At 42.3% G+C, this 25,190-nt stretch overlaps 1 protein-coding gene across 1 annotated transcript in view; it reads left to right on the top strand.

The window, feature by feature from the left end:
• The window catches only part of LOC115467029 (L-gulonolactone oxidase-like), a 212,740-nt gene extending 190,280 nt beyond the window's left edge, over positions 1-22,460 (top strand). Inside the window, exons 9-12 of the mRNA XM_030198676.1 lie at positions 111-260; positions 8,181-8,345; positions 19,568-19,658; positions 21,982-22,460. Of these exons, the coding sequence (XP_030054536.1) occupies positions 111-260; positions 8,181-8,345; positions 19,568-19,658; positions 21,982-22,110 (535 nt within the window). The 3' untranslated portion in view covers positions 22,111-22,460. The remainder of the gene's footprint in view (positions 1-110; positions 261-8,180; positions 8,346-19,567; positions 19,659-21,981) is intronic.
• The last annotated feature ends 2,730 nt before the right edge of the window (positions 22,461-25,190 follow it).

Below are 25,190 nucleotides of genomic sequence, written 5' to 3'. Positions count from 1 at the left end.
GGGTATGTTTCTTCAGTGGATTAACAACAGTGGATTAACAAGAATATCAGTGTACATTAACACATTTCAGCTGTCATGTATTTCATAAATCATTTTTAATGTCTCTGCAGCACCTTCCTGCCCAGGCTCGTCCCTTGGATCAACAAGTTCTTTTTCTGGGTCCTTTACAAGGGCAGGACTGAACGAGTGGATATCAGCTATAAAGTGTTTAACTTTGAATGTCGCTTCAGACAGCATGTACAAGACTGGGCAATTCCCATGTAAGTTCACTTTTGGAGGATTTTCTATTCAGTTATATGTTTTCAAAACAGCAATGGATGTGAGCATCTGTGTTTATTTATTATTTATTTATTGAATTTTGCAACTTAAACAGACATAAGAACTGCTAAGTGAAATACAGCTTTAGAAACAGAAAAAGAAATAAACAAAACAGAAATTAACTTTCCTCAAAGAAAACATAGTATTTAGCTTCATTAGACCACAATAAGGAAGGGGGGGGGGGGTAGGAATTAGTGAAGATTATTACAATAATATTTCTAAATTAAGAAATTGATGCCGCCAACATTCTCGTATACTTCTACAAATACTCTATCATTGTTTAGAGTTTAGGAAAGATTTAAGCTGATCGGGATTAAAGAACACATGTTTTGTTTGATTTAACCTTACAAGACATTTACATGGATACACAAGAAGGAAGGATCCTCCTAATTCTATTATTTTAGACCTCATAGAAAGAAACAATTTTCTTTTTTGTTGAGTAGTCTTAGTCACATCTGGATAAATCCAGATTGTTTGTCCTCCAAATATACGATTTGTAGACTTAAAGTAAAGTCTCATTACTGAGTTCAGATCTTGCTGGAAGACGAAGGAAACAAGCAGCGTTGCTCTTTCCGTAGCCTCTTCTAAGGTTTGTTCCAAAATGGCTGTAATATTATTTAAGTCCATTGATTTCTCTCCTTCTACTTTTTTAATTGTGTTAGGTATAAAATATATTTTATTCAATGGTGGGATTGCCTCATGTGGAAAACTTAGATTTTCTCTCAAAAGTCTTGTAAAAATTTCCAGTGGAGGAGTCCCAGCTAATTTAGGAAAATTAAGTAGAGGGAGGTTTAATCTTCTGTTGAAATTCTCCATTTGCTCTACTTTTCTTCTTAGCTCCATATTATCTTTTATTACAGCCATTTTAAATTCTATAGTTTGATTCATCTCTTTCTGTAAGGTCTCTATCTTTAAGGAAAAATCTTGAGCATCTGTGTTTTAACATGATAGAATGAGTGGTTCTTATTTTCAAATGGCACCAGATTTGGAACTGATGATTTCATCTAGGTTTAAATGGAAAGTTTTGAAACTATTGTGCTGATATCTGCTTTTTGAATTGAAATAATTGAGGAAAAATATCCAGTTCAAGAGGCAACTAGTACCATGGGAGATACCTATATATATCTAGAGAATAGTTTTCAAAGGAACTTGGCTAGGTAACTAAATTCCCCAGGATCAAATAACCTCCTTTGAGCATCTAAAAGTGTGTGTTTTTTTGGACTATTTATAGCTGTAGAGGAGGCCAAGGGATCCAAAGTATGCAAAGAGGTTCATTTTGAAATTCCTGCATGTACATTACATGGGCTCAAAACAGATGCAAAGCCAATAGGTATTATTTGTCTCCACAGTCCCTTATGGCACAAATTTTCAATAACAAAAAAAAAAAGCAATTCTATAAGCTGGCACCTAAATTTAGCCTCTAACCCTTGGATTCTATATAGTGCAACTAAAGTTGTGCGTGCAAATTTGGCAGTACGGCCATATTGCGTGTGCAGCTTAATTGATTAAAAAGCCAATCGCTGCCAATAATTGGCGAATAAGCAATTATCGGCATTAATTGGCACTAATTAGAATTTATATGCGCAACTTTCCAAGCATATTCTGTAAAGTGGTGCATATAAATACTAATGCGTGGATCTCAAAAGGGTGTGTGGCCATGGGAGGGGCATGAGCGCATCATGGATGTACCTGCACTGTTATAGAATATGCCAATCCGTGCCTAATTTAGGCATGGGCGTTTACACCTGGTTTTTAGTTGGCGTAAATGGCTGTGCCTAAATTTTAGTCATGGGGACGGGTGCCAACGCATATTCTATAAACTGTGCCAAACTTTAGGTGAGGCTTATACCACAGGGTTAGCGCGGGAGCCCTTACCACTATGGGCTTGCAAGGTGCCAATCCAGAATTACCACTGGGCTACCGCAGGAGCCCGGCTGTAGTTCCCACCCCCAGCATGTGCCATTTCCGGCACTACAAAAATATTTTCTATTTTTGTAGTGCCAATGCTTAGCCAGCGGTACTCTCGGTACCGCTGGCTAAGCATTGGCACTACAAAAATAGAAAATATTTTTGTAGTGCCGGAAATGGCACATGCTGGGGGTGGGAACTACCGCCGGGCTCCTGCGGTAGCCCAGTGGTAGTTCTGGATTGGCACCTTGCAAGCCCATTGCTGCCTGCCAACCCTTTAGTAAAAGGGCCCCTTAGTGATGCCCACTTACACCAACTATTGAATTGTCATAAATGGGCACAGCTAACTATTGGCACGTTAAGTGCGACTTTGGGCTAGTATCTATAACCGTTTAGATGCGTCCTTAAGCCATTATAGAATTAACACTAATGGACTTATTTTCTAAAGAGAAGGACGACCATCTTTCGACACAAATCGAAAGATGGACGTCCTCACAGGGTCGTCCAAATCGGTTTAATCGAAAGCCGATTTTGGACGTCCCCAACTGCTTTCCGTTGCAGGGATGGTCAAAGTTTGCTGGGGCGTGTCGGGGGTGTAGCGAAGGCGGGGCTTGGGCATGCCTAACACTTGGTTGTCCTCGACCCATAATGGGAAAAACAAGGATGTCCCTTGATTCAGTTCTCTGGTCACCCAGTCAAAGAATTCAGTGAGATTTGTTTGGCGCAATTTACCTTTGGTAAAACCATGTTGTCTTCTTGCAACTTATTGGATTCCAGGAAATTCACTATCCTTTCCTTCAGTATCGCTTCCATTTCTTTTCCAATAACAGAAGTGAGGCTTACAGGCTTGTAATTTCCAGCTTCTTCTCTGCCACCACGTTTTTGCAAAGGGACCACATCTCCCTTCTCCAATCCCATAGAACCTCTCCCGTCTCCAAGGATTAATTAAACAAATCTTTAAGAGGACCCGCCAGAACTTCTCTGAGCTTCCTCAATATCCTAGGATGGATTCCATTCAGTCACGTGGCTTTGTCCACCTTTAGATTTTCAAGTTATTAATTAACACTCTCTTCTGTGAATGTTGCCATATACACTCCATTCTCACATGTACTTTTGCCAGTCAATCGTGATCCTTCTCCGGGATTTTCTTCCATGAAAACAGAAGTATTTGTTTAGCACATTTGTTTTTTCTTCATCATTTTCCCCATAGCGGCCTATCCAGTGTGCCCATCCCCCCTTCTCCCTTAGAGATCCTCTGAGTTTTTTTTAATGCTTTCTTGAATTCCGTTCCTTCCTCATCTCCAACAACTCCATTGTGAGGCTCTTCCATGCGTCTACTACAGTTACTGGAAAGAAATATTCTAAATGGCAAGATATTATCCATATATATTTTTGAAACTATATAGATGGGCCAATTAAGCATTGGCTGACCACCTGTGAATGCAAAATCGGCTTTGAATATTGGACCTACTGAATCTACAAATCAGAAAATCCACAATACACTGTTCCACCAGTTTCCTACAGTGCTTATAGTTGCTCAAGAATATTCAAAAAGGCATACAAGAAAAAGCATCAAAAATGTTTGTATTCAAAAGTATTATTCAAAAAAAAAAATCTTTTACAGTGGAGAAAGACCTCAGTGTTTAGAATTGCAACTATATAATCATTGCTCAGTAAAACAAAAAACACCACTACAGCTCCTCTACTTAACCATCCAGCTGGTGACTCCTTGCAGTACTTCCCCATATTAACAATTAAGAGGCCCTTTTACTAAGTTGCGGTATGCACTAGCGCATGCCTACCGCATGCCAAAAAGCAGTGCACTGAGGCATCACACAGTAGTGTGGCAATCGGTGTGTGCCAGTCTCACGCTAAAAGGTTTTACTTTTTAGTGTTGGCGGTATGTTAGTGGGCAGAGAGTAGGCATGCCCTGCGCTAATCAGGTAGTGCGGGCACATTGCCATGCACTGCCCATTAGCGTGGGAGTTACCACAGGAACCCTTAGCGCTTACAAACTAGGTGGCCATAAGGACTCCCATAGTAATGGCAACGCGCTAATTGAGAAATTAGCGCATGACCATCTCAGAAAAATATACAGATTCGGCCATTTTACCTCCACGCTAAAAGTGGCTGCAGTGTGCAGGAAACCCACATGCTAACAACAGTGCCAGCTACTTTTTAGAGGGGCTTAGTAAAAGTGCCCTTAAGTTTTCTTGAAACCTAGTCAGCAGTGTGGCAAAAATTGTTTCCTTATGCATAAAATGAAGCATATTTTGGATCTTCTTAACAGTGAGTAGATTGCATTCTTTTTAGTTAGGATTCTGGTGAACAGGATGAGACAACTCAGATATTCATTTGATAGGATTTATTTACTGCCTTTTTGAAGCAATTGACGGTGTTCTGCCTTTTTGAAGCAATTGATGGTGTACAATAGGAGGTTGCAAGATTCTGATATGTTTTATGAAACAATTAATTAGGGTTTAGAAGCCATCTATTCAGACTCTCGGGAAGGGCAGATGGATGCCAAATCCTAATTGTGAGGATCTAGCCACCTTTTCTGAATGAAAAAAATTCTGGTATTTTTAGGCTTTTGGATAGATCACTGAGGGCCCCTTTTACCACTACCAGATAAAAGGTTTTAAAGTAGTAAATGGCCATGCACAAAGCCAAGGCATTGGTGCACAGCCATTTACTGAGGGATCTCTTACCGCCCCCTATTTAGCCCGGCGGTAACCAGAGAGCGCACAGCACTGTCTGATTACCACTGGGCACGCCACGACACTAAAAAAAAATAAAAATTTATTTTCTAGCGTCGCAGTTGGCAAGCGGCAGAGGCTGGGACTACCACTGTGCTCCTACAGTAACCTGGTAGTAGGACTGATATGCCACACCAGTGGGGTAGCTACGTGGGGCCTGAGGGGGCCTGGACCCCCATAGATTCCAGCCTGGACCCCCCTCCCGGCGAACCCGCCCCGCCCCCACCTACCTTCACTTTTGTTGGCGGGGGACCCCAATCCCCGCCAGCCAACGTCCTTTCCGTCCAGCTGAAAGAAAAAAGTCTTCGGCTGTTGCATGCTGACGTCTGCACGTACAACGTGCAGGACGTCAGCATGCAACAGCCGGAAGAAGACTTTTCTCTCTCAGCAGGATGGAGTTGACGTCGGCTGGCGGGGATTGGGGTCCCCCGCCAGCAAAAGCGAACTTCGCGAAGGTAGGCAGCGGCGGGGGAGGGGGGGTCGGCAAAGACGTGGTGGGGGCGGCAATGGCGGTGGGGGGCGGCGCCGGGGGGGTTAAAATGTGCCCCCTCCCCTCGGGCTCTGGACTCCCCTCCCATGGAAGTCTGGCTACGCCCCGTGCTATAGGCCAACATGGCGGTAGCCTTACCGCCCTTTAGTAAAAGGGCCCCTGAGTTGGGAAGGAGATTGATTTGATATGGAGGTTGATGAGAGCCCCAGTCCTAGGTAAATGTGGGCTGATGAAAAGAATGGTATTGGGTTTTGTGAACTACTGTCAGATCAACTGGAAAACACACTGATAATTTAAAGTACTCAGAATCTGGACTGGTTTCTTCCTGTTGTAATTAGTGCTGGAGATTGATTTGAATCCCTGTCCAAAGGTAATTGTTTATTAAAGTGGTGCTACTCAACCCTCTCCTGGAGGCATACTCAGCCAGCTGTGTTTTCAAGAATACCACAGTGAATATGTGTACAATTAATGGTCGCCAATATATGCAAATTTATTTCGTGCATATTCATTGTGGTAATCCTGAAAATTCAACCGAATAGCTGTGCCTTCAACAGTAGGTTGAGCAACACTGCTTTAGATCTCGCCAAGGATGCCTTATGAGGAATTTCATGAACCTAATTTGGAGAATTTGCTTCAGTTGGTTAATCTCTCAGGGGCCCTTTTACAAAGGGCTGATGTGCATCCTGCATGTCAAATTGACCCTACCACTACCATGTGCCCCAGGCAGTAATTCCATTTTTGGCGCTTGCCCAAAACACGCAGTAGAAAATATTTTCTATTTTCTAATGCAGGACCCTTACCCAGCGGTAATTGGCAGTTAGCACACGCTGCACACTTACGGCCCGGTTAGCGTGTGAGACCTTACTGTTAAATCAATGGGTGTCATTAAGGTCTCAGGCCAAAAATGGACGCGCGTTGGTTTTCGTTTTGCTGCACGTCCATTTTCGGGCACATTAAAAAAATCCCCTTTTTTCCCAGGCACGCTCAGGAAATGGACCGGCACGCGTCAAAAACACACGCCTACACCAGCGCACACCATATTTGGGCGCTCCTTAGTAAAGGGGCCCCCTCAGTGTCCTATGGCTGCTTCAAGCAGTACAACAAAAAGTATGACTGAGACCAAAAACCACTCACAAGAATTTCCACTCTTTGAGATCCAGCAGAAATAAATAGTAAAACAGAAGATAAACAGGAAGACACCACACCCAACAGCTCTCATCTGTTGCTTAAGTGCAAATGCTATCCCTGCTGTCCTTGCAACACTCTAACTGACCCAAATGCTCTTCTGAGGTAGAAAGTAAATTAATCCTGCAAATTTTGTAGATGTTTCATGGTATTTTTGGTGCATTGTGAGAGGATATTTTTCAAAGGCATTTTTACAGATAAAGCAGTGTTTTACCCACAGAAACGGCCTGTTACAAAACCGCTGTCCCAATATGCAAAAAAAAAATTCTGTGTGTATGGTCTACACATGTATGTTTTTTGCTGTTTGAAGAAGTGCTCCCCAGGGCAGGGTTTGCACTCAAACACATACTTTTGCAATTTAACCCAGAAGATTTGTGTACCCCAAAGAACAGGCTTAAACGTAAATGCATAATTTTGCGGAGGCTATTTTAGAAATACAAGTACATGTATACTTATGCTCTGAAAAGGCAGCAGTGTTTACAGTCTACTTTTTACCCATATGTGCTGTTCTATAGTGATCTCAAAATTTATTATCAATCATCGTTTGATTGCATGTTACCGCATGTGTCTGAAAGGAAACAAATTAGTGCATGTTAATTTAAATATATTATTATGTACAATAAAAAATTGTCTTTTGATTGTATGAAACCTTTGGAAAAATGTCACATGTGCTAAATCAAAAGTATTGCACTTTGGTGCATAGAACTCATGGAATCAGTGGCTGAGCATCCTCTGTACTAACAGACATCTCACTGAGTTCCATTCTATAATGACAGGCTTAGTCCAGCTTTGTCATTTAGTTATGCTGCACAGGTACATCAACTAATTGCAGCAAGGACTGTAAGCACCTGGCCTGATATTTACTGTCTTTCCACTGCAAGTGTTAGCATACAGAATTGAAGTTACAGTAATTATACCAGCACTACTGGATTAGTAATTAGAGAGAATGGTGTTTTGATGATTTGTTAAACAGAGATGATCAGGGGAAAGGCAGATCGCTTTGTGGACCCATCAAACAGCACAAAATCAGCAATTGTATCCATACATACTTTGCATTCTGTTAGTAGAGGATTGCTCTGAGTGCCTTCTTTTAGGCACATCAGACTTGATGTTTATCGGGAATCATTATTTGTGGTTTCTGGATCAATCTTCTGGAATGCTTTACCTCTCACTGTTCGTTCTCGATCAGTCTTTCTTCTTTTTAGGAAACAGCTTAAAACACGTTTCTTTCAGCAAGCTTAGTTTTGATAAATGTTTATTGCAGCACATGCACTTCTAGTTAATGATGTGCATAGCATTTTCTCTTTCAGATTATTTGGAATGAGAATGTATTTTTATTATTGTCGCACTTGTTTGTTCTTTGTGATTTTAGAATTATGTATATTTCTTTTGTAAGTTGCCTGGATTTGAAGATAGTGCGGGATATAAGAACTTATAAATAAATCCAGATGAAGAAGAGACTGGAGGATAACAAAAAAAACTCATTTAAAATGCTGTCATGATGTTTTGTTTCATTGTTCCAGTGATAAGACAAAGGAGGCTCTGCTGGAACTTAAAGCTTGGTTGGACAGGAACCCTAAAGTGGTTGCTCACTTTCCAGTGGAAGTACGCTTTGCTCAAGGGGATAACATCTTGTTGAGTCCCTGTTTCCATCGCGACAGCTGCTATATGAATATCCTCATGCATAGGTGAGTGTACAGTATGAGGGGATGCTATGCAAACCATAGTCCCTTCTATTATATATATCTGGGGGGCAAGAAAGTACAAACCCAAATGTTTGGGTAATATATATGGAATAGTAACGTAGCGCGGAATTCAGTAAATGGCACCCAAAGTTAGGCAACAGGATGATCTTCTCTAAGACAGGATTTATAAACTGTGCTCTGCAACAAGTGCCCTTTATAAAATACAAGGTTACCATACGTTTTGCACCTAATTTTGGGCACCAGCATTTATGCCTGCCAAAACTTGATACAAATGTTGGCACCCATATTATGGCAGTTACACCTAACTCCTGGGAATGCCTCATGCTCCACCCATACCCCTTCTATGGCCCTGCCCCATTGGTGTTGTGCGCTATGAAATTTAGCTGCACATATTATAGAATAGGACGCAGGGCAGATCTGTGCCAGTCAACGCCAATAATTGATTATCGTCTGATTGACTAATTAGTTTAGTTACGGATCTGGCATCCGTTCCCAATTTACACACCCAACTTTAGTTGACTTACATAGAATCCAGGGGATAGTAAATGACAGAATAGGACCAAATTGGCCCATCCATTCTTTTATTTTGGGTAAATGAATATACAAATCCCCACTCCTAATTCAACACAAATTTCCCAGCTTCCATTGCCTTTTACCTGAACCTTCAACATACTTTCCTATCATGGTCCTCCATATTAGACCCAAACATGCCCAGAATCTGTTAAAGTGCCAACTTCCACCACCTCCCTTGGTAAGGGCTTGTTATCTTTCTCTGTGATTATTACAAGATCAACATCGAATCCAAAACATAGCTCTCTTGTTTGTTGAATACTGCTTCAGGAAAAGCTGCTAAAGGCAATTGATGCAACTTTAACATCTCCCTTCTATGTCTTCCAACCAAGCTTAAGGACATAAGAAGAGCCATACTGGGTCAGACCAATGGACCATCTAACCCAGTATCCTGTTTCCAGCAGTAGCCAGTCCAGGTCACAAGTACCTGGCAGAAACCCAATTAATAACACCATTCCATGCTACCAGTCCCAGGGCAAGCAGTTGCTTCCCCATGTCCAACTCAATAACAGTCTATAGACTTTTCCTCCATGAACTTGTCCAACCCTTTTTTAAATCCAGACCGCCATTACCACATCCTCCAGCAATAAGTTCCAGAGCTTAACTATTCTTTGAGTGAAAAAATATTTCCACCTATTTGTTTTAAAAGTATTTCCATGTAACTTCATTGAGTGTCCCCTGCTCTTTGTACTTTTGAATAAGTGAAAAATTGATTCACCTCCACCCGCTCCACACCACTCAGGATGTTTTAGACCTCAGTCATATCCCCCCTCAGCCACTTTCTATTGGTGGTGAGAGGGTGACACTTTGGTTGGGGGGGAGGTTAGTTTCAGTCAATAATCCATCAGCATTTTGGGCTGAAATCAAAGCCAAAATGTCACCAAATCCGGAACCAAAGTTGAAATTCGGTTGGCCTCTAGTATCAGTTTTATACAACTATATCTCAGGTATATTCATCAAGACTGGTTTGCAGCTACAAAGAATTGCAGTTTTACTCCCCTGAATTAGATGCTGTTGAAATTCTTATCAAACAAATTATTTTGGAAAAATATTTGAGTTTTAGAAATGTATATATTTCAGAAAGAAATGACAACAAAGTCTAGGCTATGTGTTGCAGTGACTTGCATTCTACTGTCTTGGAGATGCACACAGTTGCTACATCTTCAAGTGGAGATCTTTTTGGCTACACTTTGTTTACCCAAAAGTTCTTCTCTTTCAAATTACAAATGCTTTCTGCTATTAAAGCCTAATGCATCATGAAAATACAGTACGCCTGTAGCCTTCACGTCTTGATGTCATTCCTCAGTATCTACTGCAGTGGCGTTCCTAGGGGCGCTGACACCTGGGGCGGTCATCGATGCGCCCCGCCCCCTGGGTGCAGCGCCCTGCCCCCGGTGCAGCGCGAACCCCCTCATCACCCCCCCGTCACCCCCCCCCCCCCGGCGAAAGAACCCCCCCCCCCCCCGGGTGCACGCTGCTGGGGGGGGGGGGTGCCGTGCACCGGTCAGCTTCGTTGTTTCTATGCTTCCTCTGCCCCGGAACAGGAAGTAACCTGTTCCGGGGCAGAAGGAGCATGGAAACAACAAAGCTGACCGGTGCGCAGCACCCCCCCCAGTGGCGTGCACCCGGGCCAGGCCGCCCCCCTCCCCTTAGTACGCCACTGATCTACTGTGTACCAAACTGATCGTGGAGCCATCGCCAAGCATTCACTGTTTCCCCAGTGCTGCCACCTCCTCTTCCTGTCAGAGAAGGAGGAGTTAGAAACATTGTGCCTCAGGGATTGTAAATGCCTCCAACATCTTTAAATCTGTGCACCCAAAGTTATACTTAGCGTGCAAATATGTGCGCACATTTTAAAGAATAAGGTCATTTGTGTATGCAACTTAACTCCAATTAGCAGCCAATTATTGGCTTAAATTGGTGTTACTTGATGCTTATTGGCACCAATTATCAATTGTGTGCCCAACTGCCCTTAGTCGCTATTGTAAAAGGAGCTCTTTGGAAGCAATGACATTTTAAAATAAATTTGCATTATTCCATAACTTAAACTTAGCCATTATAGTAGATTTGAGTCTGGTCGACATCTTAACATGCATCTCAATATCTTGCAAAATAATTACCACAATGGCACATATCCTTCAACTTTGCTTTACAACAAATATAAGCATCTTAATAAGCTGTATTAATAAAATGGTAAATACTTTTGAAATAAGCTGTTAATGTAAACATATATTTTTAAATCCCTGTAGCTCCTTCTCTAAGAATGGGTGCAAAGCAGAAAAAAGGGCATTTCCCCAGGAACTTGCCATACAAAAGAAGTTGATTTTGGTATAATCTCATTAAATACATAGATTCTTTCCAGTCTCAAGCATACTGTCTAATCTACTTTACCATAACACCATTAATTTAGGGCCTCTTTTACAGAGCCGCTCTACCGATCCTCGGTGCGGCAAATGAGAGGAAGCCCATTCAACTCCTATAGGCTTCCTCTCATTTGCCGAGCGGGAATTGCTAGTGCGGCTTTGTAAAAGAAGCCCCTAAAGAAGTAACACAACAAGGACCCTACCTAAGATAATGCAACACAATAAATATTGGAGTCGGGCCTAGAACATCAGTACGTCTATTGGGAAACTGAACAAGCTGAATTATTACAGAGGCTTAAACATAAACTCCTTACGAACAGACTACCTGGCCTCAGTCACAAACATTGAACACAAATAGACCCTTGCCAGGTACAAAATAAGTGACCACAAACTTAAAATGTGGCTACATAGACAACAATTAAACTTAACTCCCCCCCCCCCCCCCCCCCCAGTGCAACAATAGAGAAACAGAAACAGCACCTTGCACTCTTCAAACTATAAAGAAAGCAGTATAAATTTGCTGTAAAACTGACATTTTCCATTCAGTAAATTAAGAATAAAATTCTCCTTTCTACCTTTGTTGTCTGGTTGTATTGTTTTTTTTTCCAAACATGTTTATCCCAGTCTCCAGTTTCTGCTTTCCTCTTTCTTTTCTTAACTTTCTTTACAAGATCTCCAGTACATCTCCTTCTTCTTCTCTCCCTTCCTGTCTTCTTTGATTCTTCTCCTATATCCATCTCTGACTTTGATCTTTTCCTTTCAGCTTTCCTTCATTTATTTTCTGTCTCAATCTGCTCAGATTTCATTCATTCTTAGTATTCAGTCTTCCTTTTTTTAAAACCACATCTATCTACAGATTTTCATCTCCCTCACCCCAACCATTCTTTATCTTGTTATTTCTGTTTTTTGCTAACTCTCCCCTATTCCACCACCTGCCACCATCTCTTTCTATTTCCTCCTTTCAGTACAGTACCCTTTCTCTCTATTTTCATTCCTCTGATCAGTATCTTCTCTCTTTTGCCCCTTCTGTCCAACATATCCTCCTTCTCTTACCTCAATCCAGCGTCTCTCCCTTTCACCCTATTCACCCTCGTATCCAGCATCCCTGCATTTCCCTCTCCCCTTCTATGTCAACATTCCTCCCATGTCCAGCATAGCCCCTCACTGTCCCCATCCCGTTCAATGTCTAGCACCCCCCATCATTTTCTTACACACACACCCCATTTCCAGCATCTCCCCTGTTTTCCTATTCACCCCATGGCCAGCATCCTCCAATATCCCTTTTCCCCAGTATGACTATTCTTATGTTCTTAGTAGTTATTGGGGGATATCAGAGAAGGCTGATCATGTGTAGAGTCCAAACAAATGTGCAACTCCTAGTCCAAATACTATCCTGCACCACCCATAGCATGGTTTCTCAGCCATTACACTTTGGGCTAGTTAACATGAGAAAGTTTGTAAAGGCGGTGATAAACAGCGTACAGCCATGCTCGATATAATATTACCATTTTTGTACCAACTGATGACAATTTTTTTGTATTTGAAATGGTAACCCACAGTAACCTTTCAAACTTAGCTCTAATTATTGGGGGAAAATTGGCCATAAGAATAGCTTTAGAAAGTCACAGATTTGCTTTTCCTATAGGCTTGGTCTATCAGTTTCCCAAGGCTCAGTCTTAGTACCAATCCTGTTTAACATTTTCTTGTGCACCTGGCCACTCTTATCCAGGACTCGGGCATGAGTGCTTGTATTTATGCAAATGATATTCAGTTTCTCATAGCAAGTGACTACTGGGACCTAGCCTTGCAGCATAATGTGACCACTGGTCTAACACATATTGCTGGATGGCTTGCATTATCAATACTGAAGCAAAGTCCTTTACTTCAGTATTGATAATGCAAGCCATCCGGCAATATGTGTTAGACCAGTGGTCACATTATGCTGCAAGATTGGGTGCTGATATGATTGGGTGCTGCAAGATTGGATGGTGCCCATAAAGAACAAATTATGGAATTCCAGCCTAGAGCTCACGAAGATTAATGTCTTGAGAGCTTTGAGGTCCCAAAACAGCACAAGGAGTCCTTCAGAGTGAGGCTATATGATTCACTAGGTGTTGACCACCTTCACTTTATCATCTCACTGTTACAGGGCCAGAGATACCCTGGGGGTATGCTTTGACTGTCGAATGTACTACAAATATCCTTTTTTACTGTATACTTAGGAACATTCACTCCTTGCGCTCTTTTGGGACCTCAAAGCTCTAGGCTGAAAAAGCACCACCCAATCTTATCTGAAGCATCTTCAGCTTATTAGAAAAAACTGCAGTAGAACTGGATCTACAAAGCAACAAAATAGTTACTGATGGGTGGAACAACATTGGCTTACCACAGATGGCAGAATTACATTTAAAATGCTGTGTTGACTCATCACAATTATTGCTCTGGCCTGCCATTGTTTCTGAATTCCAAGCTAATTCCTTATCAGCCTCAATGAACTTTGCATTGCTCACACCTAATTGCATTTGGATTTTGCTCAGCAGGTTTGTTTGTCTGTCATGGCCCATCCTTTGGAATTCACTGCCTATTGCACTGTATATAGAAAGCTCCCACTGCAAATTCAGGATCGAGTTAAACACATACTGGCTGATACTTAGCCCACGATGGTCAGTGCTTTTAAATCTGCTGACCACCATAGGCTGTATCTAACCTGGATATTCAATGCTGGGGTCAGCCACCAACCCAGAAGTTATGTGTGCTGGCCGATATTCAGTGTCAGCACCCATATAGGTAAACGGGCAAAGATAGGACTGTCTTTTGTGCGGTCCTATATGGCTGCTTAGCTGTGAAAGCTCGCATAACTGCCAGCTCCTCCCTGACTCCACCCACAGACCACCCCCGTACTAACCAAACCGTGCCATGGCAATCAGTTAACATTCAGCAGCACTTTCCAGCTAAGTTCTGCTCAATTTCAGTGGCTGAATCACTTTTAAAGATCAGACTCCAAACTTTAAATAAATGGGAGCTGCAATTAGAAATTTACTCAAATTCCCAACACCCACAACAATCCCATTAGTGACCTCAGTGACGATTCATTTCATATGAGCAATCAGCCTATGAGTCGCCTTAATCCTCATCAATGATTGTTGGGCATTTCAGTAAACTTCAGTGACTGGCAGTTAAACCATGCTGTATATTGACCCCATAGATTGTTTGGTATACCTTTTCTGATCATTGTGCTATTCACCTCCCCTCCTTTACAGTGATCCCATGACCTCTGTGTTGTCCGTTTCATGTGTTTGCTTCATGTGCAGATTGTATTATGGAATTACTAGTAAAAAAGGCCCGTTTCTGTTTGAAAGGAAACGGGCGCTAGCAAGATTTTTCTCTGAGTGTGTATGTTTGAGAGAGTGACTGTGTGAGAGAGGCTTCTGTTCCTGCTGCTGTGCATTCCCCGTGTTGTGCTGATTCGCTGCTGCCTGTATTGTGGCTCCGCCCCTCTCCCTTCTATTGGCCAATCTGGTGTGGGTTGTGTGACATCACTATTATCTACTCCAACATGATCCACGGTTCCAGGTAGCCTCAGAATGTTGGAGGTGAGAATTATTATATAGGATAAAGAGTAGTTACTTACCTGTAACAGGTGTTCTCCGAAGACAGCAGGCTGCATATTCTCACAAGTGGGTGACGCCACGTCGGCCCCGGAGGATTTTAAAGCAAAATGTAAAAATCTCTTTTAAGGCGTTCCGTCGCGCGAGCGATCGCACTGCGCATGTGCGCACACCTCTTCCCGCTCGCTGTGCGGACACGCCCCTCAGTTAAATCCAAAAGATGGAGGAGACAACTCCAAAAGGGGAGGTGGGAGGGTTTGTGAGAATATGCAGCCTGCTGTCTTCGGAGAACACCTGTTACAGGTAAGTAACTACTCTTTCTCCAAAGACAAGCAGGCTGATATTCTCACAAGTGGGGTATCCCTAGCTTCCAGGCTTACACAACACAACAAACAGTGGTCAATTGAGTCTCGCAACGGCGAGGCCAGAATAAAAATTGACCTGAAAAGAAGAAACATCTAAATGAGTGTAGCCTGGAACAGAACAAAAATGGGCTTAGGAGGGTTGGAGTTAGATTCTAAACCCCAAAGAAGTTCTGCAGCCCCGACTGCCCAAACCGACTGACGCGTCGGCTATCCTGCTGAAGGCAGTAGTGAGATGTGAATGTGTGGACTGATGACCACGCCGCAGCTTTGCAGATCTCTTCAATAGTGACTGATCTTAGATGAGCCACCGACTCAGCCATGGCTCTAATTTTGTGAGCCGTGACATGGCCCTCTAGAGTCAGTCCAGCTTGGACAAAAATGAAGGAGATGCAATCTGCTAGCCAAGAAGAAATGATGCGGTTTCCGACAGCAACTGGCATTAAAAGAAATAAACAACTGGGCGGACCGTCCGAGGGAGCTCGTCTGCTCCACGCAAAAAGTGCGCAGCTTGCTTTCGCCAGGGCTTGTAAGATGAGGGAGAAAGAATGTTGGCAAGACAATTGACTGGATCAGCTGGTACTCTGATACCAGCGCCAGTAAGAACTTTGTCTGCATGTGGAGAACTACTCTGTTAAGATGAGAAGTAAGGTAAGGCGCTTGAGCTACTAGAGTCTGAAGCTCACCGACCTTACGAGTTGAAGGAACAGCCACTAAGGAAAACGACCTTCCAGGTCCAATACTTCAGATGGCAGGAATCCAGTGGCCCGAATTGAGCTTGCAGCAGCTGGATGAAAACGACATTGAGACCCCAAGATACTGGATAAGGAGTGATAGGGGCTCTGACCGAAGCAGAAGAGCCAACTGTCAAAATTATTGGGGGTGCTAAGCCCAACAGAAAGAATCCCCCCTAGACACATACAAGGAATTCTCTCAATATTGGGGGAGAAATAAACCTGTCATGAAGTGGACAGCTAAAGGCTGACCTTTTACACGTTGATGATAAGCTCTTATTGCACGAAGATGAATACTGACAGAGTTGGTCTTGAGACCAGACTCAGACAGGTGTAGAAAGAACTCAAGCAAGGTCTGTATAAGACAAGAGGCAGGATCTAGGGCCTTGCTGTCACACCAGACGGCAAACCTCTTCCATGAAAAAGAATAACACCTCTTTGTGAAATCTTTTCTGGAAGCAAGCAAGAGTCGGGAGACACTCTCTGGAAAACTCAACGAAACCCACACTCTCAACATCCAGACCGTGTGAGCCAGAGATTGGAGGTTGGGATGTAGAAGTGTCCCCTCGTTCTGCGTAATGAGAGCTGGAAAAACATTCCAACTCCAGAAGAAGAGGGAATCCTATCTGACGCAGCTAGAAAGGAGCAATCAGAATCATGGCTCCACAATCTTGCTTGAGAATCAGCAAAGTCTTTTCCACCAGATGTATGGGAGGATACACATACAGAAAACCTGTCCCCCAAAGAAGGAGAAAGGCATCCGATGGTAGCCTGCCGTGAACCTGCAGCCTGGAACAGAACTGAGGGACTTTGCGATTGGACTAAGTAGCAAAAAGATCCACTGAGGGGGTATCTCACTTCCGGAAGATCTATCGAAACTATAGGCATGCTCAACAACCATGACTGTAGCATTATCCTGCTCAGCCTGTCGGCCAGACTGCTGTTTACGCCAATTAGATAAGTGGCTTGGAGAAAACATGCCGCGTTGCGGGCCCACCGCTACATCTGCATGGCATCCTGACTCAGAGGGCAAGATCCAGTACTCCTTTGTTATCGAGTACATCACAACCCGATTGTTTGGTTGAATTAAAATAATTTGGTTGGATAGCCAGGAGGGATGCAACCTTCGTCAGCAGCTTTTGACTGAGTAAGGTGGACGGGACGCCTCAGAATCAAAATGGAGAGAATTAACCACCTCTGAGGGGAATTCCGAAGACTGGCGAACAGTTGGGTTACATCCTCTAGATACCCCAAACTTGATACCACTGGGAAGCTAGGATGCACTGAGCGGATGTCATGTGCAAAAGTGCCATGGGAGTTACGTGAACTGTGGAAGCCATGTGTCTAGAAGTCTCAATATTTACTGTGCTGTAATCTGTTGAGACGGGCAATCATCGTGTTAAGGGAACACATGCACTCCCAGTCCATGAAGATACGCTGCAACAACAGCCAGGCACTAGGAAAAACATACTCTGGATGCAAAGAGAGTATAAGTATCCTGTAAGTCCAGAGAGCATAACCAATCGTTTTCCTGAAGTATGGGAAGAAGGATGCCCAGGGAAAGCATCCTGAACCAAAATCTGTTTAGGCCCCTTATGTCTATGATGGGACGCAACCCACAAGGAAGGACCTGAAATAGAATCTCAACCCTTCTTGCCCTGGTGGAACGGGCTCGACTGCATTGGCGCTGAGAAAGGCAGAGAGTTCCTCTGCAAGTACTCACTTTTGATGGAAGCTAAAGGATTAAGCTCCCAATGAACAATGTGGAGGGTTTGATTCCGGATTGAGAATGTATCCTAACCGGACTATTTGAAAAAACCCACCGGTTGGAGGATAAAAGAAGTCACCTTTGGTGGAGAAAATTTAAACTCCCCCCCCCCCCCCCCCCCCCCCCGACAGGCAGATTGGCCGGTACGGACATTTTTTTTTTTTTTATAGTGGCTATGCTGAATTGGAGCCAGTCAAAAACCCCTCTCTGGTTCCTGCGGAATAGCTGCAGGGGCCTGATTAAGTGCACGCCGATGACTAGAACGAGCGTGCTGAGGCATAGCCTGAACCGGCTGTCGAGAAGTAGGAGTATAGGTACGACCCCTTAAGGCACAAGGAAAACTACTCTTCTCTCTAAAGAACTTCCGAGATGAGGAAGTGTATGCACAGCATATCTACAATTTTCTGCTGAGTCTCCTCCTCCAGGTGAGAGGCACACAGTCATGAGAGTCTGCGCATCACTGTACCTAGAGCAGAAATCTAGGTGTTACATTACAAGTGTCGAAAATGCCCTTGGACAGGAACCTGCGACACACCGTGTGCTACCTGACCACTTGGTGAAAAGGTTTAGCCTACTCCGGTGGGAATGCTCGTAAAGATCTGGCAGGACTTGATTGTGGACGCGATAATGCCAGCCTGGTACGCCATTCTCCAAAAGAGGCTAAGGAAGTATGCTCTGGCTCCGGGGGCGCCGAAGCAAGTTCTTAGAACTCCTATCTGTTCTGAGTGGCAGAAGACTCAGGTGAAGATGGTAGTCCAGGACCTCGAGCATCTGGGCATTGGGCTGATTCACAATCTCCACTGTAATGTCAAGACAGATAGAAGATCTAGAGGATTCTCAGCAGAGAAAACCCCATGACCTTCATGTTCATCAGATGAACCATCATTGAACTGAGCTAACTACTCAAACCGAGCAGCTCAGATCCCAACGCGTCCGATATGGAGGCGCGGTAAGTTCTACGACGGGGTCGAGAAGTTGCCCCAGTAGGCCGCGAACACCCCTACCAGAGGCAGCATCGGTGAAGGAGACCAGGTGAAAAGCTAGATGCCGCAGGAGGCGGTAGCACCCATGGCATCCAATGGTATCCATGGTCCTGAAGCCAAGGACAAAATCTGGAAATGCAAGGGAATCGAAACCAGACTGCCAGATGACTTCCATAACAGAGATGTGACCGATGGTACCGATAGTACCCATGGCATCGACGGTACCGATGGTACCCATGATATCTGGTATCGATGGTACCCATGATACCTGGTACCGATGGTACCCATGACATGTGGTACCGATGGTACCCATGATATCCGGCACAAACAGCTCCGACGGTACCGATTTTACTCCGAGGACCTGAAGAAAACACGAAGCACTAACGAACTCCGTGTCTCCTCAGACGCGGAAAAAGAAAAACTGAGGGGCGTGTCCGCACAGCGAGCGGGAAGAGGTGTGCGCACATGCGCAGTGCGATCGCTCGCGCGACGGAACGCCGTAAAAGAGATTTTTAGATTTTGCTTTAAAATCCTCCGGGGCCGACGTGGCGTCACCCACTTGTGAGAATATCAGCCTGCTTGTCTTTGGAGAAACAATCATATTGTTCTCATTTATCAAATGGCTGTATACCAAATACTGAATGGATAAATAAATAAATTAGGAATATGCCACCTTTCAGAGTGATTTCACTTGATACAAGGTATGTTCCTATGAAGATAATCCAATGCATATACTAATTTGAATGGTATTTATGGTTTCCTGGTCTCTAAAAAAAAATCTTCTAAAATCAAGTATATGTCCTATTTACTTTGCAGGCCCTACGGAAAGGATGTGCCGTTTCAGCAGTACTGGTTAGAATATGAAACAATCATGAAAAAATGTGGAGGAAGACCACACTGGGCAAAGGTACAAAAAGATCTATTTACTCATGTTTAGCACGTTTGCTTTGTAGTGCTATAAAAATGCTAAATAGTAGTAGTAGTAGTAGTACAATGCAGCCTCCATCTTTTTGTTTAGATTTCCCGCTCTTTGTCCTTTTGTAATTTTTAAACCACCTGGTGGCGCATAGCTTGTGTAGTATGTGGTATGTCAAGAGTTGTTAAATAAACAAATAGTAATTTGGGATGCCAATACTGTGGAGATGAAAACTGAGCTCTTTTTTGTTCTAGCTTTTTTACTTCCAGAATTGGATTGAAGCAGTGGTATAAGCCATCATAGGGGAAGCTTGTTCTATGCTATCTTTATGATTCTTCAGGCTGAGCTCTAGCTTATAAACTAAAGGAAAATAGGATCTACACCTTGGGAATAAACAGTATTATTCAGGCCTTTCTCTTTCAGTTATCATTTTTTGGATGGAGGGAGGCATAATCTCAAAAATATATCAGTATCTTCTATAAATCTCTAAATCTAAGTAAAATCTTTTAATCTAAGTAAAGATGCTCACTGTCCATGGAAGCTTTATTACTTAAACTTCTTTTCACCACTCATGCTAAAGGACAGAGCAAAAGCTGAGAGGGCTACTGAAATAGTACGGGACCATATCAAGACAAGTTCTAAAATGGTAAGGAACTAGGATGTGTAAGGAGTCTTCTGGGTGGATAAGAAGTTGACTATTGTCTTAAACTCTACAAACAAAACTTTTACAGGATTGGTAACTAAGGGCCTCTTTTACCAAACTGCGCTAGCGATTCCCGTGTGGCAATGCCGATGAAGGCCATTCAGAGTGAATGGGCTTTGTCGGCATTGCCGCGCCGGTAATCACTAGCGTGGTTTAGTAAAAGGGGCTCTAAGGTCATAGACTTTCCCCTTACTAGGACTAGGGAGCATTGAATGAAGCTACTAAGTAGTAAATTTAAAACAAACTGGAGAAAATATTTCTTCACTCAATGTGTAATAATCTCTGGAATTCGTTGCAAGAGAATGTAATAAAAGCAGTTAGCGTAGCAGAGTTTTCGGATAATTTCCTAAGAAAAAATCCATAAACCATTCTTAAGATGGACTTGGGAAAATCCACTGCTTATTTCTAGGATAAGCTGCATAAAACCTGTTTACTGTTTTGGGATCTTGCCAGGTATTTGGGACCTGGATTGGATACTGTTGGAAATGGGATGCTGGGCTTGATGGATGATGGAAATGGGATGCTGGGCATGCTTCAGTCTATCCCAGTATGGCAACGCATATGTTCTTATGTAGGTTAAATGAGGGTTTCCAAAATGAAACGTGCTTTGTGGTTCCTATTATGTGAGTCTATAAAGCTTAGGGACAGTTTTGCAATGCTTTTTTTCATGTGCAAAGCTTGATTGACATATGGGAAAGGGCTTTCATAAAATAGCATGGATATGGCTACATATGTACCTAGATATTCTTGTGTCATAGTTTGGGTGGAGCAGAGACAGGGTTGAGATGTATGCATATATTTTATAAAATACACAGGTATATGCATAGAATATACACAGACCTTTTTACACTTTTTTCAGGACAGGTGGAAAATTCATACATGGTTTTGGAAGCCTATTTTAGAAAAACACACAGGCACTTATGTTGTCTTTACAAAAGAATCTCAAAATAGACATCTTTTAAAAGTTTAGTATAGGTGTCCTATTATCAAATTGTTACCCAAAATGGATAGATTTTTTCTGATTCTTATATGTCATTGTAGAGATTTAAGTGGGCTGCTAGAAGGGCTGTACGAGATATTTGTATTCAATTTGGCCCAGAATAGTGCCCCAAACATATTATTCATATTTGGCCTAAGAGTAATTTAAATTTGAATAAGAATAATCCGGGGTTCTACTGTGCTAAATCCTACTGAAATAAACACGATCTCTGATTTCACGTTGCTTCTGTTAAAAGCTGTATTGCCCATTATGTGGTATTCTTATTCAGCCAAATAATATTTTTCATTATTTGTATTCGGACGAATAGTAAAATACACTATTTGGGATTTTGGCAAGACTGAGAGCTACCTCTGTGACGCTGACCTACCTATGCTGACATCTGAGGAAAACTCGCTCCTGAGGATCCAGGTTGAAAAAGTGAAAATATTATGGACCATTAAACAAATAAACAGCCCAATTATAGATAGAACATAGAAATCAGAATTGGTATGCCCAGATCAGGATTTGTACAGTTCTGGTATTACTATAGAAAAGGATCTGCTGACATAGAGCACTTCAGTGAGGGAATAAAATATGTCCTATTTCACCCCTGTGTTTCATCTGTTTTACAGGCACACACTTGTACCAGTAAGGACTTTGAAGTAATGTACCCAGGTTTCCAGAAGTTTTGCTCCATCCGGGAAAGCCTGGATCCGACAGGGATGTTCCTGAATACATACCTGGAAAAAGTATTCTACTGAGGAGAAGGAGCAGACAAGAAAATCCTTCTGACAAAATTTCTTTAACAGTGTCACAGAAGCAGTATTAATTCCACCTGGAATAAAACACATTCCTGTATTTTTCTAATAATGTTTAATAGGCACTACAGTAACATGCTACTGACTGCTTTGTATACATTGGGAGTACTTTTGTAAACAGTAACTATATACTAGGTTAATTTTCAGCCGGATTTAACCATTCAAAATGTGAGAGGCTGTGCAGGCATTTCCTATGCTAAGGGGACAGGGAAGAATAAGCTATCTGGTAATGATGTTCAAGTTAAAACGAGCAATACAATAAATAAAAATCATTAAAATTTGCAATGAAATGATCAAGGGCTTGTTTTCAAAATAGAAAAATATGCAAAAGGTGGCACAAAGCGGCAGTGGCCATTTTTATTGCCAAAATGTCCTAATCGCTATTTTTGAAACACATTTTAAAGATGTTTTTTCTATGCCGTTCATCTAAATCTCAAGGGGGCATGTTGGGGGCGGAATATGGGCATTCCAAAAACTTGGATATTTTTCTGCCATAATAGAACAAAGCAAAAATGTCCAGGGCTAAAAGTTAGACAGTTTGGTCTAGACCGGTTGCAATCATGCCTAAATCTGAAAAAGGTGTCCTAAATGACCACTGGAGTGGTTAAGGTATGTCCTCCCCTTACGCCCCCAGTGGTCACTGACTCCTTCCTACCCCATACCCCCCCCCCCCCCCCCCCCAAAGATATGAAAGAAACAGGACATACCAGCCTCTATGACAGCTTCAGATGCTGTGGCAATCTTATTAGAGCAGCAAGCAGGTCACTGGAGTAGCCTAGTGTACTGGGCAGTGTACTGTGGCGAAGGGGACCCAGGCCAATATCTCACTCTATCTGGTACACTTGTGATGGAACATGTAAGTCCACTTGTGTACCAATACAATAGCTCTTATGTCCGCAGGTGTACCTAAACAGTAGGGTTTTGGAGGGCTCACCATAACGGTGAGATGTGTACCCTGGTACCTTTTATGTGAAGTGCACTGCAGTGCCCCCTCAGGCGCCCCTCTGCTCTGCTGAGAGATGTCTGTGTGGCCAGTCTACTAAGAATGATGTGCCCCCCCCCCCCCCCCCCCCATACATCTCAATGGCTTCTGGTTTGAAAATCGCTATGTTTGCCACTTGAGTTTTAGACGTTTCTAGCAAAACTTCCTAAATCAGACTTAGACATCATATCAAAAATGCCCCTTCACATCATTCAAGCATGAGAAAACTGAAGCTGAACTGTTTAATCTCATTCATAACTTTCCACATCAAAATAACCCTTTTTACCCTGCACAGGCCATTGCTTCCAAAATGCTCGGGGGTATTTGAAGCAATTTTTTTTAAATGGGAAAAAAGAGCATCCTTAGCACGTATCAGCTTTCTAAAATATCTATGTGCATGTGAGTAAAATCCAGACCTCCCATTTACAAATCCACATGCTTCTAAACTGACCTACCCTGTTTTCCTATCAAGGCACATCTGAAGGGGCAAAGCGATTAATTAATTATCGTCATTACATGTAGTAATTCATTTCCCTCACTAGGGCCACCAGCTCTGATGTACTTTGCAAAGCTCCTAAACTGTCATCTCCCAATGTAGAGCAAGTGAACGGCAGAACAACAAACTGCCGTTTGTTTACTGCCTTTGTCAGTAAACTGAAAATCTTGTGCAGAAAGAAATTACCCCTCCTCTTGGTGTAATGATTGTTATTGTGTAGTGTTGCTCACTAGGTAAAGACCAGGTGCCTAGTCACCTCAAACATAAACACACTACATTAAGGCAGTCATTTTAAAAGTCCTATTTGAAATGTGGATATATGTAAATAGGCATTTAGGTGTGTATATTGCATACACATATAAATCCCAATTTTAGAAAGCCTGAATATATACATCCAAATCATGACAATGTGCATACTGCAAGGGGGTAAGGTTTGGACACGTTTTGGGAGGGACTAGAGTAGGTCAAGAAATATACATGGATTCCCCATTTCAGACAGGGAATGCACACTGATGTCCATCAACATCAAGGCTGGGATTTACACCTGTTCCAGGGCACATCTAAATTATACAAAGTTGCTCATGTTGTGTAGCACTCCACTGGAAAGATTAGGGGTGGTCACTCACTTAATCCCCCAGTGTTTTTTTTTTTGTCTTTTCCTGGAAGTGTAAATTTTACAATAGCAGACACAGACACACACAAACATGTATGTTTTGACATGCTAGCAAAAGGAGAGAGGAAACAAAAAATGAGGAAGCCAAAGCTGAGTGATGATAAAAATTCTATTTATTATTTCCAACGTGCTATAGGTGTACAATCAAAGGACTCGACATGGCTGTATTTTGGTGAATGTGCCTTTATCAGGAGCCCTAATAATGTAAATAAATGCAATAAAAGATATAAATGAATGAAATAATGAGCAAAGCATCAATTAAACGCAGTACAAAGATAATAAAAGTTTTAAAAAATGCAATGAAGAACAATAAAAAGAAGATAAAGAAAGAATGGTATACGAAAACATGGAACATACTGTAAAATACAGGAAAGCAGTCACAAAGTAAACAAATGTAAGTCACATCTACAGATCCAAAAAGAAGCAAAACATTTACAGATATTATAAAAATGATATAATACTTGCTAAAATCGAATATATAAAAGCTGAGATATAAAATTAATTAATGGCATAAAACAATGGAAAATGTATATTGCAATGTGAACTGATTAAATAAATGGCAAAGAAAAGGTAAAATGACACCAATACCATGTACAAATGTATATGTATAATGAGGGAGTTGAGAGAAAAAAAATTGATGCAGATGACTGATGAAATACTATGTAGTGTTCTAGACAAGTGGGAAACAATTGCTATACCAGGCTATGTGGGCATGATGTCGGAGTGAAAGTGAATGACTGTGAAAGAAGGCAGGTGCCTACTGAAAAAATTGCCGACGTGTAAAAATGTGCAATGTAATGAAACAATAAGAATTGTATGAAAAAGTTACAGCGCTGGGAGCCAAATATAAATGCTAAACAGTGCTGTGAAAG

Source organism: Microcaecilia unicolor, chromosome 3 (assembly GCF_901765095.1).
Source record: "Microcaecilia unicolor chromosome 3, aMicUni1.1, whole genome shotgun sequence".
In the NCBI taxonomy this organism is placed as follows: Eukaryota; Metazoa; Chordata; class Amphibia; order Gymnophiona; family Siphonopidae; genus Microcaecilia; species Microcaecilia unicolor.
Note: the sequence above shows the minus strand (reverse complement) of the source record. Positions and strands in the feature narration are given on the sequence as shown.